Source organism: Aristolochia californica, unplaced genomic scaffold (genome assembly GCF_029961685.1).
Source record: "Aristolochia californica isolate CCGP_79_NKW_82.1479 unplaced genomic scaffold, dmAriCali1.0.hap1 SCAF_10, whole genome shotgun sequence".
Classification (NCBI taxonomy): Eukaryota; Viridiplantae; Streptophyta; class Magnoliopsida; order Piperales; family Aristolochiaceae; genus Aristolochia; species Aristolochia californica.
Window position 1 is genome coordinate 21,805,043 of NW_027181771.1, and position 23,046 is coordinate 21,828,088.

General features: G+C 38.9%; 1 protein-coding gene across 1 annotated transcript in view; it reads left to right on the forward strand.

Moving 5' to 3' along the window:
- Positions 1 to 6,455, forward strand: part of LOC137941491 (protein TORMOZ EMBRYO DEFECTIVE) — a 63,484-nt gene extending 57,029 nt beyond the window's left edge. The window contains exons 12-14 of the mRNA XM_068786935.1: positions 4,848 to 4,978; positions 5,320 to 5,494; positions 5,818 to 6,455. Of these exons, the coding sequence (XP_068643036.1) occupies positions 4,848 to 4,978; positions 5,320 to 5,494; positions 5,818 to 6,153 (642 nt within the window). The 3' untranslated portion in view covers positions 6,154 to 6,455. The remainder of the gene's footprint in view (positions 1 to 4,847; positions 4,979 to 5,319; positions 5,495 to 5,817) is intronic.
- The last annotated feature ends 16,591 nt before the right edge of the window (positions 6,456 to 23,046 follow it).

The window sequence follows — 23,046 nt, forward strand, 5'->3', positions numbered from 1 at the left end:
CACATATACAAAGACTATGATCTTTGAAGGCCTTTTCAATGACAAACAACAAATGATAAGAGTCTCTCCTAGAGAAGCCCATAGACATCACTACTTGACTAAAGTTTCAAACCAAGCATGAGGGCTTTGTTTCAGGTCATAAATTGCTTTCTTGAGTTTGCCTACCTTATGCATCTCCCCCTGAGCAACATGCTCCCGAGGTTGCTCTATGTATACTTCTTCTTCAAGGTTACCATGCAGAAATGCTTTCTTTATATCTAACTAGCATAAAAGCCAACCCTTAAAGAGGGAGAGAAATATACAAACCTGACTAAGTGGGCTTTCCTCCATAACAAGGTGTTGGAGTGAAACACCCAACTTAGCCTAAGTATATGCCAAGTGATTGGTAGACCTAGGGATGTGGTTCCAAGTACAGTTCAAAAGAGAAGTTATATTACATATTTCAAAGTAAATGTCCTAATACTGCCAAGGAGGATTGTTTGCCTTTGCGCACCACTTAATGACAATCTTGGAGTCGCCTTCAATATGGAGGGGGCCCACAAGATGTCCTTGGAACACCTGAAATCTGTTGAGTTATCCGGAGAGTTCTGCACTAGTGGAGTCGGAGACTCCCAACGGGCCGACAAAGGAGTAAAGGAGACAATTTTCGTTATGGATTACTCCTCTGAAACCAGCCGAACTAGGGCAGCCAAAGGTGCTGCCATCAAAAATCAACTTATAGAGGCCTACCGGTGGAGGAGCCCAGGTCGCTAATATTGGAGGATGAGAAGGATGCGCCAGTTCCCTCTGAGATTAGAACCACTGAGGTAACTGAATTCCTTCCGAGTCATGAGCCAGGTTGATACTTTACCAACAATTTTATCTACTAGAACTTCAATGGTGGAATATATAAATTTGAATTTCCGGTAATTCCTTTCCTTCCATAAGACCCAAAGGATATGACCCACATAGCTAGATATGAACGGTTTTCTGAGTTTGGGAGTCTAGCACTAGTGACTGAGAGGATAGTGGATGGCAAATTTTGGGAGGTACATTACTGGAGGCCGATTTTATTAAGGAGCCTAGTCCAAACTACATGGGCAAGTGGTAGTGGAGAAGGACATGTGTGGCTATTTCGGGAGTATTTTGGCAAAAGTGGCAAGAGGGGTCCTAGACATAATTCTTGATAAGTGTTGTGCAGAATAAGGGAATCAAATGTGAGAATTTTATTTTTACAAGCACTCCAGATAAAAAATTTCGCACGAGGTGGGGCAAGTAAGGTCCAGGCAATGGCCGCAAGGTGGCTAGGTTGAGGGGAGTTGGGAATGCGGAGGAATTCATAGGCCGAGGCGGTGGTAAAAGATCCTTTGGGGCAAGGGGTCTAGATATGTGTATCCGGTGAGGATGTTCAGAGCTTTATCTTGTAGAGTTTGGTAAGGAGATTTGATGCCAAAATGCCTTCAGAGTCCGTAAGAGATCTCCGAAGGTTCAAATTCCAGTCACCGGTGTTGGACCAGAGGTTAGAGATAGAGACACATTAATGCTCTTGGCCAAGTTTGATATCGAACCATGGCTGCTATCAAGACTACTGATTCCCAACCACCAATCTGACTAGAAATTTTTGAGACAACCGTTACCAATGTAGCATTTGACTGCCTTGTAGAAGTTGGGGAGTAGCATGATTTTTTTTTCCAGACAGGGGACAAACGGTAGCATCACCCACCCTCAGTCCACCAGCCAGTCGGTTTGTTGGTTTTAGCGGCGATTAAAGCTCTCCATATCAGCTTTGGGAACAAGTTGAATTTCCAAATCCATTTCAAGAGATAGGTTGAGTTGGTTGTTCTGGTATCATGGATCGCAAGATCCCATAGTGTTTGGGTTGACACACGTCAGTCCATTTCACAAGATGGTACTTCCTTTCACCATTAGACCCCTGTTTTCGGGACGCATTCGCAAAGATCTTTGGACCCCAGTAATTGAAAAGTTTGAGATGTGCCTCGCCACCTGGAAGGGACGTTTACTTGGCAAGGCAGGAAGACTCACCCTTCTAAAATCAAGTGTTGTGGGCATTCCAAATTATTATTTATCTTTTCTGCTTTGCCTCTGTTTGCCGACAGTTAGATAAGATGAAGAAGCATTTTCTATGGAGAGGAACCAGCTCAGATTTTAAGTACCATTTGGTCAGTTGGGAGGAGGTTTGCCTTCCAAAATCACTTGGAGCCCTCGGGATCCGCCTTACCAGAGACATGAATTGTGCCCTGCTCTTGGAGGCCTCGGGGTGTATCAAACTTAGAAGCTCTGGGAGTTGGTCTCCTTTTGGAAGCCATTCAATCGACCAGGATTTAGGCTAGCATATTTCATAAATTAATTTGGTGGCCAGATAAGAATGGCTTTTTTTGGGTATCCTCCACCTATCTTGCAATTCGAGGATGGCTTGCTCACAACTCCGAGTATGCAGTGGATTTCACCTGGTGTCTCAGCACCCCCCCCCCCCCCCCCCCAAATGTAAAATTCTTCATGTGGAGCGCTTGCCTCAACAAAATCCTCTCTACTGACAATCTCAGAAAGCCTAGCCAACTTGGGGTAGACTCCATTTGTCCTTTTTGACAAGTCGCCGAGGAAACTGTCAACCACCTGCTCTTATATGTCCTTTCTCGTGGGGGATTTGGACGTCGATTCTCAGCCGAATATGTTTCTAGTTCTGCTTTCTTGCGGATGTTCCCACAGCTTGTGGGGTGCTAGCAGGGATTGCTGTCCCCAGTCTTGGGAGAATGATGATCTCAGCATACTCGGCTTTCATTCCTTGGGGCCTTTGGATAGAGCGCAATCAAAGGAGATTCAATGCCAAGTTTAATTCCGAAGAAAGAGTCGTTGAAATTATCTCAGGAATATTGCTACATGGCTCCACTCTTGGAAGGCCTTTCTCCCTTTCTTGGGATCTTCCAGTAGAGATAATTGGAGTTGTCTGGCTTAGCTCCATAAGTCTTCTAAGCCCCTAGTTTTTTTTGAGTGGACCCCGTTGTTTGTCGTTGTCCTTAAGTTAAACTTTGATGGCTTCTCTCTCAGCAACCCTGGGTTAGCAGGTTTTGGCAGAATTGTTCGTGACTCTCTTGGGAACTAGATCGTCTCCTTTGCTGGTCCTCTTGATATTGCCGATTCCACGACAGCCGAGCTCCATGGCCTACTTAATGGCCTCCGTCTTTTCCCCGATCATTGCGCTGGGCCCATTCATATCGAGGGAGTTTCTAATGTGGTGATCTGTTGGTGTGAGCATTCTTTAGTGCCTCTGTGGAATCATTGGGACATTTTTGTTGAAATTATGGAAATTGTTAGCTTGTTTGATTGTTTTTTTCTCACATCCCGAGATCAACAAATTTTGTGGCCGATAGTTTGGCTAAACAAAGAGCTTCCTTGCAATCTCTTGTTGTTAGGGGTTAGCTCCCCCTTTTTCTTGTTTCCTTGGGTTTTCTCTTAATAAAATCACCTTTCATAAAAAATAAAAATAAAAGATGGGTGACTTTTCAAAGGAATGCTTAGCCTTGTGTGAAGATTTAGTATGACATTTTCTCTTTACTAAGCTCCCATAAAAGACTGCTAGAAAACCAAATAGAAACTTTGGCTTTTTTTTTTTTTGAAATAAGATGTGTAAGCTGTATTAAAAAGAAAAAAGAAAAATTACAATACTTTGCTAAACAGGGCCTCCTTCTACAACAAGGTGTTGGGGAGAGGTGCCTAGTTTAGCCTGGGCATCCGCTAAATGATTAACAGATCTAGGAATATAATTCCATTTACAATTTAAAGCAGAAATTAAATTACATATATCGTAAAACATATCCCAACCTATGAGTTCTTATGAGAGCCTTAAATGGCACAAATGGGGCTTCATAAGAACTGGCCTATGATTTTTTTTCCCCTTCTTTTTGGAAAATGGTGAGAAAATTCGTTCGAAGTGAAGTGAAATATAGAAAGTTACAAGAAGGTCAAAAGCTTGTACAAAGAAAAGAATAAGGTCACCAAGACCTACTAGGAGTGGGTATCAGGTTGGGTTGAGTGGGGAACCTGACCTCACTTGACATAAAAAGTCTGGGTTTGGGTTTTCTTCTTCACGGCGGGGACGGGGTTGAGGAAAAAACCATGCGAATCCAACCCGAACTCAATCTTGACCCTAATCCTAACCTGACCTAATTAGCTTATATACCTTTTTTAAAGTTTCAACTACATATATATATTTAAAAATTAAAAAAGACTTAAATGTTTGGGGATCTTTTATTATTTTCTAAAAAATATAATAATTTTTAATATAAATTAAAATTTTAATTTTTTTATAATATTAAATGAATGGTAGATTAGGCCATGGGCTGAAGTACGGATGAGTTGGGGATATGAAAACAGGGTGGGGACGGGGTTGCGAGAGATGGAGATTAGGTTGGGGTTGTAGGGACGAGGATTGTTCAGGTTTTCTTCGAGGTCAGGTTTCAGGCTTTCAAAACCCCAACCTGACCCGACCCGAACCTTACCCACCCCTTGGACCTATATTTGTATGAAAATAATAATGAAAAAAAGAAGTAAAAACAGACAATAAAATCAACATGTCTATGATGGGAACGATTCGTTTAAAACAAGATGTTGCAAGGAAACACAAGTACAATTCACTGATCTTCTGCATCTTCAACCTCTGAAACATAATGATGAAGGCAAAAGAAATAATGATGAAGCATTCATGTGGCTTGATCCAAATGCCATTTTCCATTTTAGAAAGTATGGTAAATACTGAGAAAGCCGATTACTTAATCATGCTTGGAACCAATTATTTATTTACATGGATGCATATACATCTTTCTTACTTTTTTCTTTGGCTATCCATACAGGAAGAGGGAGTTTTAAAAGGTCAAGAACTGGAAAATGCCGTATTAGATGCTGAGTACACTAAAGCTATTCAGCTTGCATTTGAACTTCGCAGGCCTCACAAATTGTTTGAACTAATGGCGGAATTATGCATGTAAGAAACAATCCTTGTCTCTGAACTCTCTACTTTAATGTGGAATTTCTTTAGAAGGAAAGGTGGCGGGACACAAGACCAGCCTACCTTGCCTGCACCTGTCTTTCTGTTCCTTTAAGTCACTTTCTTCACAACAATTTTATTTACTTTATTATATTTGGAATTTTTAAAATTTGATAAAAATACAAATTCTCAAATGAACATAAATATGAAAGCATGAGATAATAAATAAATGTGGAAATTCAAATTTGATGGTTAAACTAGAAATTGAGTGCTCATTTGGACTGAGGTCCATACTCCTTTGTTTTTTTTTCTATTTATTTATAGGACACTTTGTGCAGGAAGAAAGATGCTGAAGAACATCTGAGGAAAACTCTTGGTGCCTTAGGAATGGAAGAAATCCGACTTCTTTTGGAGTATGTTCGAGAATGGAATACAAAGCCGAAGCTGTGTCATGTTGCTCAGTTCGTGCTATTTCATGTTTTTAACATTTTCCCTCCAACTGAGCTGATCGAGGTAAGTGCTGTCAAACTAGCCTCCACATGGTTTACACAACCGTTATTTTCTGTCTTCATATTATGTGCATGCCATTCTCACTTTATCATATAGCTAGTTGGCCTTCGATCATTCTGCATTACCATAATTTAGTACGAATAAATGAGAGTTTGCTAGGTGCACTGTTGCGCCTGAACCTTCTGTTGTACTAATCATCCTTTAAAATGAAGTTATGATGTAAAACAAACAAATCTTCAGCGTTTTTAAGCTATCTAATTTCTGGACTATATAGCTGTCGTAGTTAATGTATGTTGTTAACATTTCGTCCACTTATCTGACACCAGATACATGGTATAAGCGAACTCCTCGAAGGCCTTGTTCCCTACTCGTACAGACACTTCAGCAGAATTGACAGGCTTTTAAGGAGTACATTTTTGTTGGATTACACACTGACAGGAATGTCAGTTATTGAGCCTGAAAGTGATTATCAACCTGATTTAAGATGTGTAAATGAACAGCAGTCAGCAGAGCTAAATGGCGGCGAAATGCGGCAGAGTTCTCTAGAGATTGTGGAGAAAGTTTTTCCAAAGAAAAGAAAACCAAGCAAATCAAGGAAAGGTATAGAGAAAAAATCAAAGGAGGCACGCCTGGATGCTTCAGTCATTTCTTTGCAGGCATAAATTTTGCCCTTTATTCAAGTGAATTTGTATTGTAATTTGTTTATATGTTTCTCATTGGTCATTGGCATTTTTATCTATTAGCTTAAAATGATATGAGAGACATTTTTTTTTTACGGAGGTTCGTTTACCCGGTTACTAGATGGAACAAATATGAAGGTTATTTTGTACCTGATTATCTAAATAAGTTTAGAAATAATTAATTGTAAAATTCAGCTCATTCACATTGAAGTATATTAAAAATAGTCCTTATATAGGTGATAGGTGAGTTTAGGTGTCTTACCTTTGCTTGTAGCTTACCTCACCTTTTCTTTGTGGCAAATTGTTGCTTTCATTTCTCGTTCTCAATTACAACTCTGTTTGATTTAACGTAGTTGGTAAGGTTCAATTGGTGATGCATCTTGTCTTTTAGTCTGGTTAAATAACTTGTGGACTGGTCCCCTACAAATTGTATGAAGTGCATAAGCAACTTCCATCACTTTGCTCGTCAACTCTTTGGTGAATCTGCTTACTTTGTCTTTTCTTACCAAAGGCCACTTAGGCATTCCAAAATTGTATGAAGGGCTCAAGCAACCTCAATCACTGTGGTCGTCTACTCTGGTGAATCTGCTTACTTCTCTTGTATGAGGCATGCATAAAATATAAAACTGATCACCAGTAAATTGAGTGGCCTGGGGCCTCTAGAATTCATGACTGTTATGGTCTATGAAAAAAGAATCTTGCCATCATAGCTAATCAAATAACACTGCAAGGATTTGAGGAGGTGCACTTTGTATGCCATATTTGTTTAAGAAGATTTGGAAGTACCTTTCTCATTTTGGCATAATTGCCCAGAAACTGGATAGGAATTCAATCTTGTTGTACCCATATGGTAGCCTGTACCTTCTATCAACAAAAATGTTAACGAATAGGTTTATAAAAAATTGTCTAATTATAAATTTTGATTTCATTTAATACAATTACATTGACATAAGGATCAGTTTAAAGTTATTTTACCATGTTTAATAGTCAAATGTCACTACAATGAAAGACCTCTAAGGTCTAAATTGCAATACCTGCTCACACAAGGATCTAGAAATGTATTTAAATTGACCTAGACTCACACAAGAATTTTGCAACTCACGAGACACATTCACTTAGACCCACACAAGGATTTTTCGACAACACTAACCAACAAAGGGACTTAAAGGAAACAGCAATAAGCAAGGCATAACAACTTTCACTCAACCATAAATGACGTGAGAGTGGTCTTGCCTACATAAGGCTTGAACTAACTTTGCAAGGGTTATGTGTTTATAATTCAACCCTTTATACAACTGCCTCTTGTTAAATCTTAAAGTAGGATAGATACTATTAACATTCTTAAAGAACCCTTGAGAGAGGAAGCAAAAAATAAGGAAGAAGAAGAGAACTAGAGAGTTGGAAGGGAGAAGAGGAGAAAACTCGAGGTTAAGGAGAAGAGACAGAGATGAGAAGAATTGAAAGAAAGCCTAGGGTTCAATTCCTACCCTAAGCCTCCCCCTTTGACTTATATAATAGCTTAAACTCAAAATTACATAACCCCCCTTTAACTTAAGGGCTGGAAAAAAATATCATCCTATTTCTTATCAGTACAAAAATATCACACACTCCATGCTTGGAGCCTATTGGTCTTGTGAACATATCAGCAATTTGACTTTGAGATGTCATATACTTAAGTCTTATAATACCATATAGTAGTTTTCCTCTAACAAAGTGACAATAAACCTTTATGTGCTTTGTTCATTCATCGGGGACCAAATTAGAGGTAATATAGATTTTTGTTTGATTATCACAATGAAGTTTCATTGGTCCCAACTGTGTGGTGTGACTTGATCCATATTAGTTCACTTACTACATGTGTCATGGGTCTGGATTCAACTTCTCCACTGGATCTAGCAACTACATTCTATTTTTTGCTCTTCCAAGTTACTATGTCTCCTCCAACTAAGGCGTATTAGCCAAAGGAGGACTTTCTGTCATCTGGAGAACTTGCCCAATCTGCATTTGCAGAGCTTTTAATAATAATATTACCCTTGCATTTATAAATCCTTGTCCAAGTGCTTTCTTTGAGTATCTGAGGATTTGCTCTAGAGATTGCTAGAGGGAGCTCCGAGGCATGTGCATGTACTGGCTAACAACATTTATGTGCACGTGTATGTTTTTTTGAGTTGTTGATTTGGTTATATGCTACTCATCCTTGATTTGGTCATATGCTACCAAGACCTTTTTATTGGAATAAGATATTGGATTAAAAAATAATTCAAACTTTCTTTAATTGAGTAATTTCTTGGATCATCTTGTCTAAAATCTCTCAAAGAGAAAGAAAAGTTAAGGATGGCATGCAAGTTGGCGTGTTCAACATAGAAGGAAAGTTTCCTTCTTAAAAGAGATTTGGAGTCAATTTTGTTTAGAAGATTGAGTACCTTTTTAAATGTTGCGATAATATGTGGATTACCCAAAACTTCCACTTTTGAATGCTTGGATAAGTCAAGATGGATGCTGCATTCAACTTACCTTTAAGTATCTCTCATTTGATACCCGAAATAATTACTCCTTCCATGCTTGGCTATGAATTAGTGCATAAGGATTTAAGACTTTTCATGCTTAGAAAGCTTATGAGATCCACCTTTTCCGGATAATAGCCAACATAAGGATTCTTTCTATTTGATGAATGATTGTTGACTAAAGTCAAGTTTGGGTTGGTTCCTCTTTCCCTGCCTTCTTGGTTGGGTCAGTTGCTTTGAGTTGTTGGTTTGGTTCAAGTTGGTAAATTAGTGCATTTAATATTCATTAGTGATGGGTGAAGAAAATATGAATATGAGTGGTAAAATTGACTTACTTAAGATTACCACTATACCCTTGAGAGAGTGATCAAATTACTTGTGTTGGGCTCAATAGGTTAAGAGATTCCTTATCAGTAGAGATCTCTTAGGATATTTGGCTACTCATAGATGAAGATGATAATTCCTATATTAAATGGCTCAATAATGACACACTTGTCATTAGTTAGCTAATTAACAACATGGAGGAATATGTGGCAAATAATGTTGTCCACCTTGAGACTACAAAGTAGATATGAGACACTTGTTCCAAGTTGTAATCTTGGACTAAGAATTTATAGAAATTATATGATGTGTTTCAGAATATGTTTACTACAAAACAAGGAGAAAAGTTGCATGAGTTCTTGGCTAGGTTTCGAGGGCTGAATTAGGAGTGGAAAATTGCTCAACTATATCTTGAAGTGGTCAAAATTTCACTCAGCTCTTCTGCACTTCCATCATTTGATGACATTAGTGCAACATTACTGAGGATACCATGTCCTTCCTCCACCTTTCATACAGAAGTATCATCTGCTATGTACCAGGAAATAGGAGTACATCTTCTACCTCCTGAGGGTGTCATAGAAATTATAGAGGAGGCCGAGCAAGAGGTAGTAGAAGTGACTTTGGTCCTTCAAGGTTAGAAAACCGGGTTTGCACTCACTGTGGTGGACTAAACCATTTGGTGGATACCTGTTGGAAGCTTCATGGCAAACCAAATTGGGTCACTACCAACCAAGCCTCGGTCAAAATGAGAAGAATGTTGATCCATCTGAGTCACAACGGGAAAACAGACTATCACCAATGATGATTATGACCTCTTAAGAGGGTGAAAACTTTGATGGTATCTCATCCATCTTCTCCAACATCTTCAACTACTATTGTTGCCACCACCTCTTCATGTATGATTTATGCTACTTCCACCTCTTCATCCTAGATCATCGACTCAGTGGTCTCAGAGCATCTTATAGCTAATAAGAGTCTGTTAAATTCCCTATCTCCATGTCTACCAAACAAGTTTTTTACCATTACCGATGGATCTCAAACAAAGTTCTTGGGAAGGGATCCTCCCTTGTTACACCATCTCTTCCTCTTACCGATGTCCTATTTGTCCCTCAGTTTCCCTTAAATTTGTTATTTTTTAGCCAGTTAACAAAACGTTTTAATTGTTCCATCACCTTCTCACCTTCTTCTTGTGTCTTCCAGGATCTCACAATGAAGTAGGTGATTGGTGGCAGCCATGAACAGGGGGGACTTTTAGTACTTGAACCTGCCTCCAATCAGTGCAATTGCCACTTCTCAGATAGAGGCTTATGGCACAATTGGTATGGTCATCCATCTGCAACATTGCTTTAGCACTTATTTCCATGCTTAAAAACTTTACCAAATTTCAATGGTGAAGTCTGTCGGTTGAGCAAACACTTGAGCACATCATATTCTCCTCGAACTGAACTTAAAAATGTTACTCCTTTTTCATTAATTCATTCAGATGTATGGGGACCCTTTAGTGTCTCAAACAATCTCAAGTTAAGTATTTTGTCACATTTGTTGATGATTGTACTCGAGTCACATGGCTATTTCTGTTTAAAGAACGGTCTAAAATTTTTTCCATATTTAAATCCTTTCATGGTATGGTGTCAAATCTGTTTTGAAAAAAAAATACAAGTGTTTCGATCATATCCTCCACCGATGATGATGTTTACGTAGAATATAATACTTTCGGTCGCCAACTGATTTTTTATGTTCACGAGGAAAAACCTTCCTCTAGTAAACAACAAGAGCAACACAACAGTGAACCACAAGCCTGGGAATCTGATGAAGTTGCAGAAGAACATATGAAGAAAACAAACTACTCTGCTAAAGGCAAAAAGGCGGATGATCTTGGTAAAAGATTTCGAATGTTTCGTGGTAGCGACCATTTTGAAGCAGAAACATCAAGGGTACGAGACACCCACATGGAAGATAGCTTTCAAGATAACTTCCAAAAATGTACTGCGGTTCACCCGCAAGAACGAGAAAGTTTATCCCACTCCAAAATATCCTTGGGAGGTATTCGACAAAATACACAAATGTCGATCCTTCAAATGCTACTAAGGGACACACGTCCATAGATAGCATAAACCCTTTTGGATTTTATCTCAACTTGGATTGCCCCAAGGATGGAGAAAAAGTCATTAAAGAATGGGAAAGAAGCATGAGAAATGCTACAAATATGCATGAATCTTGGAACAAAGAGTCAGCATTTAATTTCTTTACCCATGATTTACAAGGTAATGTAGCTCATTGGTGGGACAACCTTTCTGAAGACCAAAAACGAGCTAATACCTCAATATCGATAGCCAATATCTTGAAAGGATTAGTGGCTAAGATATCAAAGGAATTTCTAGGAATAAATTCAACCCTAGAAGCTTACAAGGAGAGTACTAAACAAAGAAAACGTTTAGAAACTCTTCAAAAATTAAACAAGTTACAAATCTGTAACATTTGTTTCTATGAGAAGTATTATTGCGAGTTTGTAAGTTACTTCTATAAACTGCAAAAAGACCAGAAACCTTATCTGTCTATCTTTTATGCAAAAGCCAGAACCTTTTGCACATGTAGCTGAAAAAGACTACATTACAAAATATTGGCAAAATAATCCAGAACTTGGTACTTTGACACTTTAGGAAGAAGACATAGATTTGTACAAGACATGTTGGCAAATCTTTGTGAAACCCAAAAACTACAAAAGAAAAGTAATAAGGCAAATAAACAAACATTATGTTGTTCAAACCAGAAAAAAAAAATGTAGGAGCTTATGGTTGTAAAACCACCTCCCCTATGCAACGAAAATATCCTAAGAAATTTCAACAGAAAAAATTTCGGATACAAAAAAGTTCTACCACTAGGTATACTCTTAAAAAGAGATACTTTAGAAATAGAACAAATTCTGGCCCTACCACATCCAGTAAATGGTCAAATGCATATTGCCCAAAGGGGAAAACCCCAAGCAAATGCAAATGCTGGATATGCCAGAAAGAATGACATTTTGCAAAAAATTGTCCACACTCTAATAAAAACGGCAGTACAAAACCTACATGCTACTCGCCGAAGCAAATGGATTGGACATCATCCATTATGATGACATCCAGTCAGATGATGAAGTCTATGAACTTCATCTCGAAACTGAGTCTTCCTCCTCAGAAAACTTAGAAAATATGAGTGACTCTTCAGGCACAACCTTTTCCTAATAGATTTCTCATATTCGGTTATGCTTTCACCTACCCTATATGTAACATGGCAGCAAGTGTGGTGATTTATATCTCCCTCAAGATTTCTCTGCTACTGCATCATGCATTTATAGAGAACTTTATAAATACCAGATACTCTTACTACTCGAAGAATTTTCTTGTGTTACAGACAGGTAAAATGGATCCATTTAACAGCACCCTGATGGACCTAGCAATAGCAAATGCCACTCTCACAGTATTGCTCTCAACCCTATAGTCACTATTCGACAGTCTATTAGTTCTCTCTGAACGAGGAGACATACATGAGAATTGTGCCCGTTACGGGTTAAGTGGAGAACTCTTACAACTCAAGGTTAAAGAATTAACAGAAGAGTTAAAAGAACTCACTAAACGGCATGATATGCCAAGCTCCTTCGGGACTTCTACCGGATCTCCATCGCGAGAAAAGGAAGCCACAACGTCAGCTAATCAGCAGACGGATGACTTTAGTGTTTTGATAAACACAGGTCGACCCGGGATTTCTATCGGTCATGCCAGGCATGAGAAGGAAATCACAACCCAGTCTTTTTTGAAGATAGGGGAATTAAGGATTTCTACCTGCCAGTCTAGAGCTGGAAAGGAAACCTTAACGATTTCGATGAAATCGGAATCAGGGATAACTACCTGTCCGTCTCGAGCTGAAAAGGAAGTCTTAACGGATCCATCTCTAATGGAAACGGACTTGTCTAGTAATGAGAAATCATTCAAGACAAAATTGGTTACCTCGTATGAGTTTACAATGTTGAAAAGCCTAAATAAACTAGATAAAACAAGTTTTAATGAGTTTGAGTTTTTGAAGAAATTTAAACCTTTAAAACTTTTGGACATTATGTCTGAGGAACCCTCGCTACGCCCTCAAAAGGCGGACAACGTTCGTTCAAAGATCGAATCCTATCATACTATTCAATTCCAGAGATGGAATGAATAACTTGGACAAGGGATGAACACTCCCTTCTTCACCATTGAGTCTAGCAACAGTTGGAATCAAGTGAAGCTGAGTCATGAAATAGACTCAAAATATGCATCCATGCTTTATTCATATGGATTCATAAAACATATGTTACTTCACTCCACTGACTTATCAGTTTTGGAGAAAATGCCAAAAGAGATTATGGAGGCTTGTAAAAGTTTCATCTCCATAACAAAGAGTAAAGGAATTCAACTTCATTTCGTTTCTTGTATTGCTGAAATTATTACTGACACAAAGATGTTTCCGAGCATTTCTGTCATGACACTTGAAGGCATCAAAGAAGGTGATGTGAAGTTGGAATATGATCCCAGACATATTCCAAAAGCGAAGCCATGCCCAGAAGCAGTCTGGCCAACCAGGCGTATTCACGGGCTCAAGAACCTGATACAGCTCATACAACAGTTGATTCAAAAAAAGAAAAGCTTTGTCTACAAGACCTCCATCCCCCTGACGATCGTCTCAAAAAGCTATAAAGAGACTCCGGCACCTGTCCAGACCAGCCTCGAAGCAACACTGAAGAAACTCCTCATAGGAAATATACCCTTCAGCAAAACAACCAAGGAAAACTTCTGCCAGATGGCCCAAAAGACTTTTCCAAAGGAGCACACCTATAGATTGTGCACAGAAAGACAACTGTCCAAATGAGCAGTCAGCAGCCATGTCAGCAGCCATTAAGGCCCAAGATGAAATCAAAGTCAGCAAAGGTGGCTACAAAAGTCATCAACGGTGGCTACACCAAGTCAACAATGGTGGCTACAAAAGATTCCTGCACGTCAGCATCATGACGTCACAAGAGGAAAAATTATTTCTACCCCTGCTTTTGGTGCCGAAAGGTAATAATGCAAGGGCAAAAATGACAAGCCAAAAAGTCATAAGTTACCCTTTGTCTTTAAACACACACCTTTCAATTAAGGGTAAAATCAGAAGACATGAAAGATCTTCAGCTATAAATTCGAAACTCATCCAAATGTTAAGATATTCGAAAAACGAAGAAGCATTAGATGATTAAAAAAGGGATAGACATTCGAGAAGAAGAAGACGATTTCCGGCGAGCATCCTCCAACAAGTTTCTTAAAGCACGGTATGTGCTTAACAATCGTAATGGCTGAGTAGAAAATAGGGAACCGACCAGTGGCTTGGTCGGTAACTTCGGGAGTTATGTAGATAAGTTGTTTTTCTTCCCTTTTTTAAGGGTATGTATTTAGTTGTTTTTATTTTATTTTGAACAGTGTTTTTATATTTTTCGCATGTTTGTAATATTGTAATTCTTACAGTTGTTGTTATCATGGTTCATGTTCCACATCTATATCTATGATCTCCACAATGTTTGTTTTTTATTGTTCCAAAGTTACTATTTAAAAGTACTGTTCATTTTTACTATTCATGGTTACTATTCACTCTTCAAAAATAAATAGTACCAAATAGGACAAAAGCTAGAGACTTAGAATTATTCGGCTACGCTTCGAGGTAGAAAATGAAACGGAGCTATGCTCTACCCTGCTGAAGCAGCCATGGAACCGCAACGGTTCATAGGAACGGCTTGGGGCCCTCTGGAGACCGTGAGGACCGCATTGACGGATTGCCCACGTGGTGGTAAGCCGGCAGGAATAGGGTCAAACCCCAAAGAAGTTCTAGGTAGCAGTAGAAGTCATATTGGGCCTATTAGATAGTTATGAAAATAGATACAAACGAGTACATAGCAGTGACATGTGGTAGGAAGCAGGAGTAATATGATGGTGAAATGATAGGATGTATAAAGTGTGACTGTAGGAATAGTATTGTATGAGTCATCGTTGTTTTTCGCTGCCTATAGTCAGTGTGTAGTTGTGATCCCTAAGATTTTAGTCCCACTGCCCTTATCCCTAGGTTCACCCTGTATTCCGCTGTTGAGTCTGCTAGAGACTCGTTGTGTTAAATTGGTATCAGAGCAATAATACTTTTGGTACCATAATCCGCCGTGTGTCTGTTTTTTTTGTAAATTGGTATCAGAGCAATAGTGCTTTTGGTATCAGTATTCCGTGTTAAATTCTAGTAGAGACTTCTTGTTGTTTAAATTGGTATCAGTGCCATGGAATCAGTTTCCTGGCATAAGTCAGAGCGTAGGTTTAAACGTCCAACAAAGCCAAGTATTAGACTTGAACTTATATGTGTCAAAGAATTCAAATCTTAACTTTAATTCTTTCTATTTAGGTATACATACTCCCAAACAGTTATGACCCAAATCGGTCACATCCCTGTGACATTTTTAGGGAACAAATGTACTTCTCTCCAAAACAGTGTTCATGTACATCATGAAACACAGGGAGAATACGATGAACATCCTAATCTTATGCAGGATGGACAAAAGTGGACAATAAGTATCCCTAGGATAACTGAAGTCTACAACAAAGATTGGATTGAGTTCCAAAAGAAATCCTTCGTCTTCCAGAAAGAACTATCTGTAGAAATACAGGATACCGACTCAGGTACCTTCTCCTATATATTATTAAGTGAATCTGATTTAGCTAAGCTAAAAAGATTCAAATATGTCCATTATGGACTAGTTCGTATAGGATTAGACCCCTTAATATGAATCAATCAGAATTTACCCTTCATAGCAGCTATAGTAGATAACTCTGTGAAGAATAATTTTGAAAAATCCCTTCTCGGAGGAGTTAGACCTAACTTAGGATTAGGCCCAATCTACAAATAGATTTAGAAGACGAGCACATCCAAGATACCTTGTCCCTAAAAATCTATACAGACAATTGGTCAAAAAATGGAATTCAACCAGGAAGAAGAGTTATGCACATACTTGTATGCATAGTAGCCCAAGGAATCAACACTGGAAAGGTTCCAGTTAAAGATTCAAAGAAACTCACAGAATTAGCCAAAAACATTGGTTATTCTGAGAACTTGACCATAGAAGAACTCGACCCCAGAGACTTAACATGGTCAACAGAATGGGTAGTCCAACCTTTGGCACCCAGACACCTTCCCCTCTCCCGAAAAACCATAAAGGAGATAGAAGGAAAACTAGTGATCATAAACACTAGATCTAGCTTTTCCATCGAACAGGATAGACCCTCTACCTCAACAAGTAGAACCTCCAACAGTTCCCGTTTCGAAGGAATAGGAAATCCAAGTCCCAATGCTTATGTTCCTCTTCACATCGATGATGGCACATAACCCATATAAAGCCTTAGGCCCACCGATAGGAAATAGTGGCATCGTCACCAATTCCAATCAAACCTTAGAGTCTTATGGTAAGACCCTTAATAGGTTAGAAAAAACTGTTGAGAATCTCCAACAGAAAATAGATTTCCTCTATGATGAACATAAACATAGAGAAATAATAAAGTGTCAAAACACCCTAGAAAATATTCTAGAAAAGATTGACCATGGAAATAGTCTTGTTTTCTTCAAAGATTTAACAGAACTAAAACAAAGTTTAGATAATCTAAACAAATATAAAATGCAAGAACTTTTAACAGTAGTCTTAGCATTAAAAGAACATCTAGGTTCAAAAGAACGTCTAGGTTCTCCAAGTCCATCAAGGAATAAAACACCTTTTACACCTTGGACACCAGAATAATCTATAAAAAGAAAATTTTAGATCGTTTAAAATTAAAATGAGAAAGTCTTGACCTCGCTTTACTCCAAAGAAATACTCTTCAACCAGAAGATAATACAATCCTAGCAATGGTATGGTATTACTATTTTCGGGAAAGATATACTGATCGCATCTACCACCTCAGATGCAAGATCAAGAAAATCAAACAAAAGCTAAATCTTTTAGCTTTGTAAAATGATCTGTAGAGAAAGACTACTAGATCAAATTCGTCTGGTACGCTCAATGAAAGATCAAAATTGGCAAGCCAGAGAAAATCTCAGATCAATGAATGAAACAGATATAGCTTATCGAGCATATCTAATTGAATGGTGGAGATTAACCCGTAGAGAAATTCTACTACGGTATGTGATCATAAGACTTCAAAGGAAGCTTCAAGATATTGCTCTATGACAGATTTTTTCTATTTAATGGATATGGAAACTCCATTACCATTAGGCCTTCTTGACATCATCGGATGACTTAAAAACCTAGTGTACTTTGCAACACCTTGCATAGCACCTAGAAAAAAGGATCCAGCACCACCTACTTTTAGGATCGCTTCCAAAGCATCATCCTCCACCGATGATGTAGTGAATTTCAATCCCTTTGTCATGATAATGGCATTATTCATCAAACGTCTTATGCCTACTCCCCTCAACAAAATAGAGTTGCTGAAAGAAAAAACTAACATTTCCTCGAGTTGGCTCATGGCCTACTCTACTCTATGTAGGCGCTCTAATTTCTCTAGCCTCATGCCATTCTTATAGCCTGGTTCCTTATTAAAAGGCTACCTTCTTCAGTCCTTAGCCAAAAATACCCATATTATTTGGAAGAAGACTCCTTTGATTTTTTTTTGTTCCACATCCTTTGTTCATGTCAAATCCCCTCCAAGGAGTAAACTTGAGCCTAAATCACTTAAGTGTATCTTTTTGGGTGGGTTACTCTCGTACCCATAAAGGCTATGGCTATTATAATCCCTCATATGGAAGTTAATTGTCTTTAAGGATGACACCTTTTTCTGGGACACGTCTTTTTATTCCTCAAAAGATACACCTCCGAGTCTTTAATCAATTCAGGGCGTTCTGAAGCTCATTGTGCCACTTTATGTGGTTCTACTTCAGCCCCCTTAAGACTCGGCCAACACCACACCTATGGAGTTTATGGATCCCTCCGAGGTAAGTCCATCTTCCCCTGTTGTATTTGTCCCACAATTTGATACCCGGTCCATAGCTCTACGGAAAGGAGCCTCAGACTTGAACAAGGCCCTGCACTTCTCATCCTATATCAAACTTTGTTTCTCACCATTAATTGTCTTCTTTATGCTATTAGTTTCTTGCATCGATGTCATCCATCTCTGTTCCACAATCCTATCAGTGGATCTGAGACATCTAGGATGGAAGATTGTCATGGAAGAAGAAATGCATGCCTTATATGAAAATGAGACTTGGGCCCTTGTTCATTTTCCTCTTGGCAAGAAACCCATGGGCTTTAAATGGCTTTTTACTATCAAACACAATCCAAATGGTTTTGTTGCTTGTCTCAAAACCTAATTTGTTGCCAATGGATACACAGCAGTATGGATTGGATTATGAGAAAACCTTCTTCCCAATGGCTAAATTAAATTCGATAAGCATCTTATTATCCCTAGCGGCTAATTCCTCTTGGCTGGTATTTTAATTGTGTTGATTTTAGGATTCCATAGGTAATAAGGTTAAACAAAGGAGAGAAAGAAGAGAGAAGAGAGGAGAGAGTGTGATACACGTCCAAGAGAGAAAAGAGAGAAGATAATGCGTGAGGGAAAAAGGAGGAAAGAAATTAGGGTCTTGGACTTAGCCAGACTCTCCCCCTTAAGTTTTATTTATAGTATTAAAAATACTAATATTACAAGAATACCATTCACCCTAGTAAGAGTGAATAAGAGACATAAATCATAAACTAATTACATCAACATCAGTATCACCCTAATTATATCATATCTTTCAACAACCCCCCCCTCAACTTAGGAGGTAATTGCAATAATCCTAGTTTGAACCAAATAACATAGATGTAGTAATAAGGTCCTACATCACGATGTCGATATACTGGGCACAAACTCTCAAAGGGTAGAAATGGGTGATAAAATATAAGTTGAAACCAACCTCAAAGGATTTTGACCAAATATAGTGATAATAATCACTAAAGTGGGTAATGCTTATCATTCACAAGACGATAATAAAAGACACAAGGGTTCCAATAAAAAGTCTCAAAGGACTTAAAACACCCATATAGATTAAAGGACCAACCAAAACAACACTGCAAAAGGGTTGGTGAAAGGGGTAAGTGAGATTCAAATAAAAGACGGTAGGAGAAAGTCTGCCAAATAATAACAGGTTAATAGGGAACCATTGGAAGATAATATAAAGAAGTCAGGGCCATCATGTACTTTATTTTCCAAAATAACTCAAATTTTTTATCATATGAACCAATGCTGACAACAGTCAGCAATCGAGTCCTTCTTCAATAATAATGCTTTAGTCAAAGAGACACAATAACAGTAGCGGATATTGGCCAATGTCCAAATAACATGTATCAAATAATATTGTTATATAGCAGCAGATCACTGGTAGGTAATGAAAGTCCTTAAGAGAATAAGGACAAATGAGATATCTTGCAGTGAATCTATCCATGACAAACAAGTAATAACAGGCTATGCACCAAGTAATAAGCTTGATCCAAGTAATAGATGGCCAATAATAAGTTAAACTGAATAATAATTTGAGGTATAACTCCAGAACTAAATGCATACTGAAACCGAGCAGGCGATGCCAGATGATAATTGTTGAACCAGTGATTTGCGGCAAATAAGCAACAACATGAAACTTGGATTCTTTAGTGGGAATCCAATTCTGTAATTTTCAAAATCGGTTATCCAAACAGCATTCACAAAACACTTATTGACCATCTGATATAGATAGTCCAAATTTGATGGGCTTTATATCCCTCAATCAGCAGGAAACATCCGTATATCAGTAATATATCATCAATGTAACAAAATGGAAATTAATTAAAACCAATAAACACCAATAACCTCTTGGACAACAAGTGACTTCAATAATAATTAGACGTATGTCTGTTGTTATATGTTGTTTGATAATCATTGTTGGAAGATAAGCTCAAGCCCACACGACCAAGAAAGGCTCACATATCTAAGATTATTAATAGATGAGCCACACGACCAAGGAAGGCCCACAAGATGTGCCCAAGCCCATGAGAAGTAGGACCCACAATGATTACCATGAGCTGGCATCCTTATCACATCAATTGGAAGATCAAGAAGGACTCACAAAAGTATCATATCTTATGGTCACGTCAAATAAGAGTTTTAGTTTGAGTTATGTTTGTCTTTTATCTATATTGAGTTATTTAATTATGTTAGGACTTATCTTTAAGTATTAGAGTTTGGGTGTAATTAGGACAAGAGTAGTTTTATTGTAATTGGACTCTGCTACGTTCCTCTATTATAAATAGAGGTTTATGCACTCTGATTACAACAAGTTATTGATGTCAATGAAGTATTTCTCTTTTTCATAAATTCAACATCAATAAATGAAACAATCTCTAACTAGCTTATATGTTGTTATATAGTGTCACCGAAGATTTTCGACGGTGAACCAAGGCCGATAGATCAGCCAACGCCAGAGTTCACACTCTGGTCTTCACGGGGACGAAATGTGTCGGACGGAGGCTGATGGTACAACTAGAACTCACAACTCTTACAGAAGTGGACGGAACCACCACCACCTTACGAGACTGATGGGACAATGCAAACGGAGAGCATTGCACTCTCTGGTCTCTCGATGAAGACGATGACGTTGATGAAAGCGAAGAGACTTTCTGAATTCCTCTCGTCTTTCTTTCATTTCATTATCTATTTAAACTTAGGTTTTAGGGTAATATTACAAACCTGTCCATGGGCCCAATACAATGTCACCCATCCCATTAAGCCTAATCTAATTACCCTATGTACATAACCCAAATTAAACAACAATTATGAACATAAATTCTATCTAATATACATTTCAAGATATCGTAACATCCCCCCTCAAATTGATGTTGGTGAGTCAACCAACAACAATTTGCCAACTAGAAAATTATGTCGTGGTTGAGACAATGCTTTGGTGAAGACATCAGCCACTTGAAGATCCAAAGAAATGTATGGAAGAGATATTACCCAACACTCCAAAGTGTCGCGGATAGAGTGACAATCAACCTCAATGTACTTGGTGTGCTCATGGAAAACAGGAATGCCCGCAATCTGAATAGCACTCTTATTACCCTCATGAAGCAATGTAGGTGAGGTCTGAGGAAATTGGAGCTTAGCAAGAAGACCACGGAGCCAAATAACTTCAGAATACGCAATAGAAATGGTGCGATACTCGGCCTCGGTAGATGACTTGGACACCCGGTCCTATTTCTTACATTTCCAAGAAATCGATGCATCCCCTAAAAACATACACCAACTTGTAGTGGAGAGACGGGTATCGGGGCACCCTACCCAATCAACTGCACTGTATGCAACCAATCGTAGCGCGGAGCCGGTAGGAAAGAATAATCCACGAGCAAGGGAACCGCTTAGATAGTGGATGATGCGTCGAACTGCCGCAAGATGAAGGTGTCGAGGAGATGACTTAAGCTGACTGACCTGATGAATAACATCGGAGATGTCCAAGTGAGTAGTGGTCAAGTATATGAGACTCCCTACCAGTTGTCGATAGATAGTCGAATCATCAAAGAAAGTCCCTTCATCTTTCCTATATTTGACATTGACCTCCATAGGGGTAGCCATCGAAGATGTGTCCTCCAACCCAGTGAGAGTTGGAAATACTTATGCTGGTTTAAGAAAATACCATTGGGTTTGTGATGTACCTCTAGCATTAAGAAGTACGTGAGTTGTCCAAGATCCTTCTTATGAAAGGTGGCATGCAACACTTGTTGAAGCTTGGTAATCAGTCCAGAGTCAGTGTCAGTAATGATGATGTCATCCACATAAACTAAGAGAATGACCATGCCCGTGGCAGACTTATGATAGAATAGAGATTAATCATATTGACTCTGTGTAAACATGTGGAGAATAAGTGTGCCACGAAACTTCTCAAAGCAAGCCCGGGGGGCTTGCTTAAGCCCATAGAGAGGACAACATAGTTTGAAAACATGATCAGAAGAAGAAGTAGTCATACCCGAGGGGAGATTCATATAGACATCTTCCTGGAGGTCACCGTTGAGAAAAACATTCTTCACATCCATCTGATGCAGCGGCCAGGACTAAGAGGTTGCAATGGCTAATATAATTCGGACTGTGGTCATCTTGGAAACTAGCACAAATCTTTCCTCATAATCAATCCCATACTCCTGCATGTTCCCTAGGGCCACAAGGCGGGATTTGTACCAATCTAACGATCCATCTGAGCGCAGTTTGATAGAGAATACCCACTTACTCCCAAGAGGCCGAATAGTAGGAGGGCAAGTCACAATGTCCCAAGTGTGATTCTCCTCTAGCGCTTGTAGTTCTGTTTGCATTGCCTTTTTCCAACACTCATGAGCCATAACCTGTTTGTAGCAAGAGGGAATGGAAATAAAAGATTAAGTAGCCACAAGTGATACATGGGAGGGGAAACCATACCTATCAGAAGGGCAAGAAGAATGAGTGGATCTATGAAGAGTGATGGGAGTAGGAGCAGAGGGATGGTCAGGAGCAAGCGCCATGAAGTCGGGCAAGGCTCATCAAAACTCGACAGACTAGGCAGAGATGTAGAAGGCAATGTAACTTGAGAGGGAAAGAAATATTGATTTTCAAAGAATACCACATTCGGAGAAACACGGACTCGACACCCCTGGGGATCACAACAATGAGAAATGGCATACCCAAGAAAGGCACACATAATTGATTGGGTTGTAAGTATATGTCATTCATGATCAGGTAGATGCACAAAACACACACAACCGAATGTCCGAAGATCAGTGTAGGATGAAAAATAACCAAATAATTTAACAAATGGAGAGACATGATGCAAGGTAGGCGAGGGCAGGCGGTTGATTAAATGAACGGAGGTAGAGAGTGCTTCACACCAAAACCGGGGAGGAACGAATGATTCAATGAGAAGGGTACGGACCATATCAAGAAGGTGACGATTTTTCGACTCAGCAACCCCATTTTTTTTTGCGGTGTCGAGGGACAAGAACATTGAG